Below are 12500 nucleotides of genomic sequence, written 5' to 3' on the forward strand. Positions count from 1 at the left end.
TTCTTCATAGCCAAGTTTTAATTAAATAATTTTGCAAATCAGCGAGCTAATTTATTCTGGCGTAGGCTTACATGGGGCTGTGTCGTGCATTTTTTTGTGTTTGGAATCCGCTATAGGAGATGATGAACCATGATGGTTAAGAACATCCTTTGTACCGATGGAAATGTGTGTGTCAAATTATACATCAGTTATTCGATCTCAGGAATACTTTCTTGCATATTATTAAATAGAGGTAGAGTTAGAGGGTTACGGAGAAACGAATAACTACCATATCTGCCCTCAAAAACAAAACTGAAAACGAGCAAAACGAACAAACAAAAGACACCTGCTCGCTGTGATTTTGATTCATAAAGCGATGGAATTTTTTATAGGCCGATAAAAATATAATTTTACAGATTCATAAACATGTCATGTTGCGTTTTAGGGGAATTAATGTTTACCTTTTTAAGAAAGAACATAAATACATAAGTAATCTTCGGTAGGCCCATCGGTGGCCTTTTGAAAAAGACTTATTCGTTACATCATTTTTATCACAGATTACTGTAACCGTAACTTTTAATTTGTCTTTAAAAAATTCCCTGTCCGTTTTATGGGACGATTATCACACGAGTAGTGTTTCTCTAGAAGTTTGCCGACGTTAATGTCGTGGCATTATTACGAAAGAGAGTTAATATCAAGTGAAAATACGGTGAAAATCATCTAAATTATAATAGTATTTTGTCACAGAATGGGGAGGATTGAATACCTCATGTCTTGTCTTTTAGACACACCAAGAAAACAGCGGCGCGAGAGAACCACTTTCACTCGCGCGCAGCTAGACATCCTCGAGGCGCTGTTCGCCAAAACGCGCTACCCCGACATCTTCATGCGCGAGGAGGTGGCACTGAAAATCAACCTACCAGAATCTCGAGTACAGGTAAACCGTCACCCACATCCTCAATACAGCGCGCTTTGAGAGCCTTGTGAGAAAAGCTCCGATAAAAAATACCTCTTTTCATGACGCAAATCTCCGTCTGTCTCCTCCCAGGTGTGGTTCAAAAATCGCCGCGCCAAATGTCGCCAACAACAGCAACAGAGCAGTGGTCAGTCCAAACCACGCCCACCCAAGAAGAAGGCCTCTCCAGCCCGAGAAACCAACTCTGAAACCAGCGCCAACACAAATGGGCCTTACAGCCCAGCACCTCCGCCACCTGGAACCGCCATCACACCCAGTTCTACCAGCGCTAGTGCTACGGTCTCCATCTGGAGCCCTGCCTCGATCTCTCCACTGCCTGACCCACTGTCCGCCTCCACCACCCCGTGCATGCAGCGCTCGACTGCTTATCCCATGACCTACACCCAGGCTCCTGCCTACACCCAAGGCTACGCAAGCTCGTCCTCCTACTTCACTGGCCTGGACTGCAGCTCCTACCTGTCTCCCATGCACACGCAGCTCTCTGCCACAGGGGGCGCACTGAGTCCAATCACTGCTTCCTCTATGGGTGGGCCGCTGAGCCAGTCCCCAGCCTCCCTGTCCTCACAGGGCTACACAGCCGCCTCGCTGGGCTTCGGGGCCGTCGACTGCTTAGACTACAAGGACCAAGCTGCTTCCTGGAAGCTCAACTTCAATGCAGCAGATTGCCTAGACTACAAAGACCAGAATTCCTGGAAGTTCCAGGTCTTGTAGACGGCCGAAGACTCGGAGGGCGGAGATTTTATAGACAAGTGGCACAGGTTTATTTTCCTCCCCATTTGGGGGAAGATAAATCACCAAATCAAGTTTCAGTCAAAATGATCAAATATATTACATACACTCAGACTGTGCCCTTTCATTTCTTTTTAACAGTTTCCTTTTTCACCCTGTGACTTTGAACAAAAGTATGTTGTACTTTGAGAGACCAACAAAGCAACACTGAATTAAAATCAAAACAATGTGACAGGCTATATCATAGCAGTATTTTAGTTCATTTCAAGACATTGAAATATATGTAATTTAACTTCAAAGCAAAGCCATTTGTGAACAAAAATCACTTAAAAAAAAGTAGGCAAGGTTTTTTCTTTTCTTTTTGAAATAAATGGTGTTTGTCACATAAAATATTATATATAAGTTTTCTTTGTGAACTGGAATGACTCAGAATGGCATTATGAATAGGTTAGGTATAAACTTTGTAAAGAATCTGTCTTTTTGATCAAATATTCCACTGTCTCATTGTTTCAGTCCTGAAGTGTGAAGAATTACACGTGGGAATCAGTTAGGTTAGACAAAAGCCGCCATTTTCTGATACTTTGCATGAAATGATGTTTTTATACACTGGGATGTGGGGACAGTGATCGCCTTGACTTAGAAAGCAGAAGGGGTTTTACTCTCTGCATCTGAACACACTGCCAGAGACGGAAACACATCAGGTTTTTCCGAAACCCATGAGACCCGTCCATGTCGGGACACGTTTTGTCCGTGTCTGAGGGACTGTGGCGTGTGTCTGGTGAAAGTGTCAGATGTGCTGGTGTGGCTCCCGCCCACAGATGTGACTGTTTTTACATGTAATCATGTCGCTTTTCTCATCGTAATGAAGCTGCTTTTCGCCCTGATGCACAGAGCGGAATGTTCAGAGCCAAACTCAGACAGAGAAGTGCACAGACGTCCTCACACACACACACACACACACACACACACATGGCCTTGGGACTGAAGAGGTGGAGAGGTAGAAGGAGGTAATAGCTCCTTAATCGATGTACGCTGACATGGCGTCGTGGAGCCTGAAGGTGAAGCTGACTTCATCAACCTCACGTCTTTCTGGCCAACAGTGCAAAGACTTCTGTGCGAGCACAAGGCATTCTGGGATACCCAGTTTTGTGTTTTTGTGATTTTTATTATTATTATAATTATCATTATTATTATTATCATTATTATTATTATTATTATTATTATTATTATTATTATTATTATTATTATTATTATTATTATTATTACTATTTTGTCAGATTTTGATCACATTGATACTGAAGCACTATAGTGAGTGGTGAGGACTCACTGAAGCCTGTTGATGAACCGTGTAGAGAAGATTTGTGAAAAGGGAGGAGATCTACCTTTCACAAGTCAAGGCTGAATTTTCTCTTGAACTGACCTGGGCAAGGACAAGGGGTTACCACTGAATATTAATACATTGTTTTAATCTTTTCTTTTTTTTGTATTAGAATGTAATGTTTCTTGTTTCGTTTATGATTGTGAGTCATTTGGGATTTAAAAAAAAAAACCTGTGGTAATTTGTTGGGATTAATAATGTTATTGTCATTGTTCTCTTTATTTGCTATTAAAATGATGTCTTCAGCTCTCATAAGTACTGCTACTATGCTGAGTGTTTTTTGTTTTTTTTTGGTAAATATTAAACTTTACTTGAAAAATGCTGTTGTGTCTGGTACAGTTGGGGCTGTTTAGCAGATCTGAGTCCAACTCAGTCTCTTTCTTTTATTCCTGTTCTGCAGATTATTCATCTCTGATTAGTGTTTGATTGCTGTCTGACAAACTCAGGGTATTGGCCCGTTCTGACGGTAGCTAGAGGCTGCAGTTTTCCGTATAGGCTGTAATTCTTTACTAAAACGATTCCTGTACAGTCTTAACCTAATGACAATAGCTCTCCTCTGCTCCGCATTTGTTACTTCAGTCCTCTCTTTTTTTTCCCTGTACCTTCACAGCGGGTAGATATGGATAGATTTTCTCCTCTGACACATTAAAATGTTCAGTAAAAACTCAACATTATTGCTGTCCTGTGTTCTGTGGCAACACACTGATGCATTGACTGGAATTCAGTTCAGTTCGATTCAGTTCAATTTGATTCAGTTTGATTTGATTCAGTTCGATTCAGTTTGGTTCAGTTCACACACAACACACAAGACTGCATCATAATATCATTAATGTGGTGATCTATGTTTGGGTATTGACTGGGTTCTAACTGGATATTTCTGACTGGGAATGTGCTTATGTAAAGCGGATATTTTCTAAAAAGATTTGCTACTGCAACAACAGGACAGCATGAGAGTGATTCATGTCTTTTGTAAAACTTTAACACAAAGCTTAAATACATTTATAAATATGTTTTAAATCTCAAATATGTTTTATAAGGAGGGCATAAATTACAACAAACAAACAAAATTGTTGAGAACAGAGCGAAAAAATGAAAGAGAGAGAGAGAGAGAAAGAGAGAAAGAAAGACAGAGAGAGACAGAGAGAGAGAGCGAGAGATTCTCCCCCATCAGTCCTTGTGTCCAATAATCCCTGAAGGCAGCATATGGACTCCAGAGCGTGGAGACAGACCAGGGGACACAGATACACTCAGGACTTAAAAATATGATTCATTTCTTTCTCCACTAATCCCTGCCAAACAAGCAGGCCGCCACTCAGCCTGGGAAATACTCTAATCGTTCTCCAGGCGGCTGACGAGACCGCGGCTGGGCCGTCCAATTTCCTTTTAATCGATTCTTAATCCCTGCCTCCCTCGCTCCTTATTCTTTACACAGGGGAGGGAAAAACGAAAGTAAATTAAAAAGCAATTCAGATTTTTCAACTTCGGGCGTATCATTTTTCTTTGTCTGTCAGAAAAGGAGCCGCGGTCACGGAATCGAGGGGTGAAATATCTGAGGACGGGGCCACGGGCCACGAACGGCTCTTCTTCTCACCGTGATGCAGCACGGTTACACACAGAGAAAGAAACGCATTGGCTTGTCTGCTTTCCAAACGCTATGGTGGCTCCATTTTTGTTAAGAAACAGTAAGATTTAGTAAAAGAACGAAAAACAAGTGGGAATGACCTGGAGTGGTCAATGTCTTAGAGTGGTCAGTGTCTTAGAGTGGTCAATGTCTTAGAGTGGTCAATGTCTTAGAGTGGTCAGTGTCTTAGAGTGGTCAATGTCTTAGAGTGGTCAATGTCTTAGAGTGGTCAGTGTCTTAGAGTGGTCAATGTCTTAGAGTGGTCAATGTCTTAGAGTGGTCAAATGAATGCACTCCTGATACACCATGGTCCTGCACAGAAAATCACAGTTCTTGTAGTGACATTACAACCCTGCCGGTAATATCAAGGCCCTGGCAGTAATATCACAGTTGTTTTACGGTAATATCACAGTTCTGTCAGTAATATCACAGTTCTGTCAGTAATATCACAGTTCTGTCAGTAATATCACAGTTCTGTCAGTAATATCATGCCCAAGTAATATTACGGTCCTCTAATAGTGATATTCAAGGGTGGTAATAGGGTACAAATACTACACTTGAGTTCAAGTATAGATACTACCCATTTATAAACAACTTGAGTCAAAGTCTTAAAGTGTGTGGCTTTGAATGTGCTCAAGTTTTCAAAAGAACAAGATGAAAAAACACAGGCCTACTACAAGTCATAAAACACAACCATTTCCATGTTTGTACTCTACACTGACAGACTGTGAAAAATGAAACAAGTAGTGACAGTTGTCAGTGGAAATGTGTGGCAGGGTGAAACCGAACAGGGGTTCGGGTTGCCCAAAAATGCCAAAAATGCCCAGAAATGTTTGTGTGTATGAAACCGGGTAACCTGCTGCGCGCTTCGAGTGTGCACCCTCGAAGCTAACGCATTATGTTATCGGAATATGTGTATTATAGATATGCATGAATGGCGTACACATAACATGACACAAACACGAACAAACAAAGTACAACTGCGGAAAGTGGTTAGTTTGTGGGGAAAAGACGCCGCCCGCAGCCTGAGACAGAGCCCTCTGTCACAAAATGTGTTGGAGTAAAAGTATATCAATTCTTTATAGCTATAGGCAGGTAGACAGTAAAAGTATATAATTTCTTTATAGATACAGACAGGTAGATAGTGAAAGTATATAATTTCTTCATAGATACAGTCAGGTAGATAGTGAAAGTATATAATTTCTTTATAGATACAGTCAGGTAGACAGTAAAAGTATATAATTTCTTTATAGATACAGACAGGTAGACAGTGAAAGTATATAATTTCTTTATAGATACAGTCAGGTAGATAGTGAAAGCTGCTCACACTATCGATACTCAGAATACAAATCTGCGACTATACCACTTAAGTACAGTTACGGAATATTTTTACCTTTGCTTTGTTAGGAATTTCACAGTTTAGCAATATCTCAGTTCTGTCAGAAATATCACATTTCTGTCACGAATATTACATTTCTGTCAGGAATATCACATTTCTGTCACTAATATTACATTTCTGTCACAGCAATATCACAGTTTTTATTTTTCTCATGTCACAAGTACCAGTCAGTAGAAGTTCAGATCATCAGTGTTCCCATGTCTGTGTCCACCCGTGTGTGAACTGTGGAAGGGAGAAGCTGGGGGGGTTTGTGTAATGGGGAGGTTTGTGTGATGGGGAGGTTTGTGTGATGGGGGGGTTTGTGTGATGGGGAGGTTTGTGTGATGGGGAGGTTTGTGTGATGGGGAGGTTTGTGTAATGGGGAGGTTTGTGTGATGGGGAGGTTTGTGTAATGGGGAGGTTTGTGTGATGGGGAGGTTTGTGTGATGGGGAGGTTTGTGTAATGGGGAGGTTTGTGTGACGGGGAGGTTTGTGTAATGGGGGGGTTTGTGTGATGGTTTTCACAGGAACAACATTGGTTCACCACAGTTCCTCTCTTCATCTCAGCTTGGCCCTGTGCCGTTAGGAAAAGTCACATTTTGGCCGCAATGCTGACACCTCACGCTCACATAATTGTCAGGATATGAACTGTCCGTCATCCGTCTGCATGTCTGAGGGTGGGCGGGGCTGTGGTGTTATTTTGACCAGTTCCTGCCATTTGGGTGTGATGAGGGGAGGCAGGCAGGTGGCTATTTTCATTTGTGTCTCTGAGGTGAATTTACTCTGTAAATGTCTTGTCCTGCTTTCCTATCTTGTCCATGTCTTCTTGCAGTTCGTTATTTTTACTGATCTAATTTAGAGAATGTTCCAATCCTCTTACAGTCCTGCTCGTTCAGCACTTCCCTAAGTGAATTAGTCAGGATTACAGTCTCTCGCTCTTCCTCTTCTCTCTCTCTCTCTCTCTCTCTCTCTCTCTCTCTCTCTCTCTCTTTTCACCATGCTCTCTCTCTCTCTTCTCTCTCTCTTTTCCTCCTCTCTCTCTCTCTCTCTCTCTCTCTGTCTCTTCCTCATTCTCTCTCTCTCTCTCTCTCTCTCTTTCTCTCTCTGTCTCTTCCTCATTCTCTCTCTCTCTCTCTCTCTCTCTCTCTCTCTTTTCACCATGCTCTCTCTCTCTCTTCTCTCTCTCTTTTCCTCCTCTCTCTCTCTCTCTCTCTCTCTCTCTTTTCACCATGCTCTCTCTCTCTTCTCTCTCTCTTTTCCTCCTCTCTCTCTCTCTCTCTCTTTCTCTCTCTGTCTCTTCCTCATTCTCTCTCTCTCTCTCTCTCTCTCTTTCTCTCTCTCTCTTTCTCTCTCTGTCTCTTCCTCATTCTCTCTCTCTCTCTCTCTCTCTCTCTCTCTTGCTCTTTCTTTCTCTCTCTCTTATTCTCTTACTCTTACCCCCCCCGCCTTTTTTTTTTTGTCATTTTGGTCTTTGAGTGACAAATTTGTTCCGACATCATCCATTACAGCTGTTTCTACAGCAGGTGCAAGTAGCTTTAATTAAACTATTGTCTAATTGGAAATAAGATATGGAACAAACCTTTGTCACCAAATCTAGGACCATATGGAAGACTGAAGGCAAGTATGAAGTGTGAGATGAGGTTATACCTGAATTCACCAAAACATCCTTAAGGAGAAAAGTAAACCCTAATGTCTAATTTAGCCTCTCTGCTCTGATTGGCTCTGGTGAAGGAATGTTTTTTTTTACCAAAACAAACACTGATTGGCTTGGGTAAGATATGTTTTTACCCAATCAGGCTCTGATTGGCTCTGATGAGGTGACACTTCTACCCAGCTAAGTTTTGATTGGCTCCGGGGGGATATATTTTTATTAAACCACGTTCAGATTGGCTCTGGGAAGGATATGTTTTTATTATTCAAAAGAACAAAATATAACCTGAAGCTATAAAGCCTCAGATGAGTGTTTCTGTGATAAGAGGAGATAAACAGAAAAACTTGTTTCCATTTTCAATGCTTTGAGCCCTTCCGCAGTGGTTCTGTTTTTATAAAAACATGTTTACGCCAATGCAGTGTTACATAGAATGTATTTTTGACTTCTATGGCTGTTACGGTGTGAGCACTCTGTCAGCACAGAGGTCAGGAAAACAATTTCCTTTTGAATTTCCTAATTGAATAACGTACCGAGAGTGATTTGACAAACTTTCTAAATTTGAAACAAGTTATGGTCAGTATTACATCAGTATATCTTTACCTGAAACCATCAAGGTGATTTATCACTGACTGGAGATCAGTTTTGTATATAATCACTTTAACACCACATATCATCAAAACAAACCACAAGTCTATGTAATGTCTCAGGACCGAACTGACCTAATCTGATAGAGATGGTTTGGTGGATAGGTGAATATTGACAGGTTTATGAAGTCGAGAGATCAGCTTCTTTAACTGAGGCCGAAGACTTTAACACGGCACCGTTAACGATGGATGAGAACCAAACACAGAGGAGACTTAGATGAATGGGTGACCTAGAATTGAGAGTGGACTCTTATGTATGAGCTTCTATTGTCAAGTTCCTCATGTCAGAAACCAACAACAGACATCAATCTCCAGTGCTCATCTAGTCTAACAGAGAGAGAGAGAGAGAGAGAGAGAGAGAGAGAGTGATGGGCCCACACAAGAGGAAGAGGAGGAGGAAGAGGAGGAGAATGAGGCTGGAGTCCCATATGGCTGAAAGACAGACAACAAAAATAACACAAATAAAAAACAATTAAGATAAAAACAGGAGAGCAGAAGAAGTGGCCCGAGAGAGAAAAGCCTCATTATGAAAAGCATTAAAACCCCGCTGATGGATTCTCTCCGTTTGAGACGGTTTCCGCATCTCAACCACTGACAGGACAGATTTGCCCATACGCTCAAAAACTGCCTGACCATCACTTACTGACCCATTAAGACACTGCAAAGAGACTTTTCCTGCCTTAAAACTTCCCTCTAAATCTGAACGCAAAAGCCAGGCAGAGCACATGGGCTTCAGCCAATCCGTCCTTTAGCCCTTTCATTCTTCTGAGTCTCGTTCACCTCTGCCCTCTCTGTTTTTCTCTTTCTTTTCCTAACCCTAATGGCTCTCCATCCATCCATCCATCCATCCATCCCCCTCTCCTGCATCTCTCTCTCTCTCTCTCTCTCTCTCTCTCTCTCTCACTTTCGGTAATTCTGTTTCTCCCGCATCGGTCTAATCCGTTGCTGACCTCAATCCAGTGATGTAATGTGTCATGTGACCCTGTGTGGAGAGGAACAGAATGGAGGATGAGGGTGGGGGGTGGGGTGAAGAGGGGAGCATGTCTTAATCTAGACGACAGTGGTGATCCAGGCAACCAATCAGGGCTTTGTGTGTGTGCGAGGGGGGGGGGGGGGCGGTGAGATGTGGGGGTGCATTCCCATTAAGTTACAGAATAACAGGGTGAAAATCACTAAATCACTAAACAACATGTTTGTCTTTGCAATGCCGTGTGTGTGTGTGTGTGTGTGTGTGTGAGAGAGTGTGTGAGTGTGTGTGTGTGTGTGAGTGTGTGTGTGTGTGTGTGTGTGTGTGTGTGTGTGTGTGTGAGAGAGAGAGAGTGTGTGAGTGTGTGTGTGTGTGTGAGTGTGTGTGTGTGTGTGTGTGTGTGTGTGTGAGAGAGAGAGTGTGTGAGTGTGTGAGTGTGTGAGAGAGAGTGTGTGAGTGTGTGTGTGTGTGTGTGTGTGTGTGAGAGAGTGTGTGTGAGTGTGTGAGAGAGAGTGTGTGAGTGTGTTTGTGTGTGTGTGTATGAGGGGGGGGCATAAGTGTTTGTGCTTTCTGATTAAAATGGTATGAGGTCTCGACCATCCACAAAACAATCCGGAGAAAAAACATCTGACAGACAGGAGTGCAACACATTCGGTGGAGAATATATGTCAGCGGTCTGATCCTCCTGTGATACTGTTTACACAAAAATACAGAATGACACCTGTCTCACAGCTCTTATGATGAAAACTGACACAATGTAAAACGAGTCAAAGCCTCAGAGAAGCCATGGCCAGGAAACAGTAGCAAGAGTTCATTAAGGATTAAGAAATAATGATGAGTCATTTTTATGACAAATTAACGTCTTTGGAAAACACAAAGTCCACTTGTACAGTGATATATCACAATCCATTGATTACATCAGAATGAGTTTTTCTTTCTGTAGCGTAAGATCAGATGCAAAAGAGATTTACAGTAATCCTATGAAAATGTCATCGTAAAAACTGAAGTTAATTTGGAAGCACAGAACTATGCTCATGAAGGCTCACTGAAAACTACTGTTACTTAACCACACTCACAAATACTCACAGTACCTCATCCCAGTCAACGAAACTCACACCACTGTTCATACAGTTAACACAGCAATGTTACTCAACACCCTCTATTATACACAATAACCGACAATAACCACTATGTAGAATAACCTATAATAAACATTACGTAGAATAATCACTGGTATCCATTATATAAAATAATCAGTAATGACCTTTATACAGAATAATAACCTTTGATAAAAACCTTTACACAGAATAACCTATAATGACCAATGATAACCTTTACACAGAATAACCTATAATGACCAATGATAACCTTTATACAGAATTACCTATGATGACCAATGATAACCGTTACTCAGAACAACTGATAATGATTAATGATAAGTAATACCCATTACATAGAATAGTGTATAATAACCATGATATAGAATATTCATAATAAGCTACACAGCACAAACCACTATTCAATATTTACTTACCAGTAATTACTAGAATTCTTCTGCTATCCGCTAATGATCTGACAACGTCCCGAATGGCCAACACATACCACTGATAATTATCTTGGAATAATTACCCATACACAGACAAAATCACCACTGCATGTCATTCATTAACTGTTACTGATGAACTGTTACTAATGAACTGTCACTAATAAACTGTTACCGATGAACTGTTACTGATGAACCGTTACTAATGAACCGTTACTGATGAACTGTCACTAATGAACCGTTCCTAATGAACCGTTACTAATAAACTGTTACCGATGAACCGTTACTGATGAACCGTTACTGATGAACTGTTACTAATGAACCGTTCCTAATGAACCGTTACTAATAAACTGTTACCGATGAACCGTTACTGATGAACTGTTACTGATGAACTGTTACTAATGAGCTGTTACTAATGAACTGTTACTGATGAACTGTTACTGATGAACTGTTATTAATGAACTGTTACTAATGAACTGTTATTAATGAAATGTTACTAATGAACTGTTACTAATGAACTGTTACTGATGAACTGTTACTGACGAACTGTTATTAATGAACTGTTACTAATGAACTGTTACTAATGAACTGTTATTAATGAAATGTTACTAATGAACTGTTACTAATGAACTGTTATTAATGAACCGTTACTAATGAACCGTTACTGATGAACTGTTATTAATGAACTGTTACTAATGAACTGTTACTAATGAACTGTTACTAATGAACTGTTACTAATGAACTGTTACTGATGAACCGTTACTAATGGACTGTTACTGATGAACCGTTACTGATGGACTGTTACTGATGAACTGTTCCTAATGAACTGTTACTAATGAACTGTTACTAATGAACTGTTACTGATGAACCGTTACTAATGGACTGTTACTGATGAACCGTTACTGACGAACTGTTATTAATGAACTGTTACTAATGAACTGTTACTAATGAACTGTTATTAATGAAATGTTACTAATGAACTGTTACTAATGAACTGTTATTAATGAACCGTTACTAATGAACCGTTACTGATGAACTGTTATTAATGAACTGTTACTAATGAACTGTTACTAATGAACTGTTACTAATGAACTGTTACTAATGAACTGTTACTAATGAAATGTTACTAATGAACCGTTACTGATGAACTGTTATTAATAAACTGTTACTAATGAACTGTTACTGATGAACTGTTATTAATGAACTGTTACTGATGAACCGTTACTGATGGACTGTTACTGATGAACTGTTCCTAATGAACTGTTACTAATGAAATGTTACTGATGAACTGTTACTGATGAACTGTTACTAATGAAATGTTACTGATGAACTGTTACTGATGAACTGTTACTAATGAACTGTTACTGATGGCCTGTTACTGATGGACTGTTACTGATGAACTGTTACTAATGAACTGTTACTAATGAACTGTTACTGATGGCCTGTTACTGATGGACTGTTACTGATGAACTGTTACTAATGAACTGTTACTAATGAAATGTTACTGATGAACTGTTACTAATGAACTGTTACTAATGAAATGTTACTGATGGACTGTTACTGATGAACTGTTACTGATGAACTGTTACTAATGAAATGTTACTGATGGACTGTTACTGATGAACTGTTACTAA

General features: G+C 40.4%; 1 protein-coding gene across 2 annotated transcripts in view; it reads left to right on the forward strand.

Moving 5' to 3' along the window:
• The window catches only part of otx5 (orthodenticle homolog 5), a 2872-nt gene extending 1206 nt beyond the window's left edge, over positions 1 to 1666 (forward strand). The window contains exons 2-3 of one of the 2 annotated variants that reach the window (XM_030777283.1): positions 736 to 916; positions 1028 to 1666. In XM_030777283.1, the coding sequence (XP_030633143.1) occupies positions 736 to 916; positions 1028 to 1666 (820 nt within the window). The remainder of the gene's footprint in view (positions 1 to 735; positions 917 to 1027) is intronic. The other variant, XM_030777284.1, reaches the window with a different exon arrangement.
• The last annotated feature ends 10834 nt before the right edge of the window (positions 1667 to 12500 follow it).

The sequence above is a fragment of the Chanos chanos genome, chromosome 6 (assembly GCF_902362185.1).
Source record: "Chanos chanos chromosome 6, fChaCha1.1, whole genome shotgun sequence".
In the NCBI taxonomy this organism is placed as follows: domain Eukaryota; kingdom Metazoa; phylum Chordata; class Actinopteri; order Gonorynchiformes; family Chanidae; genus Chanos; species Chanos chanos.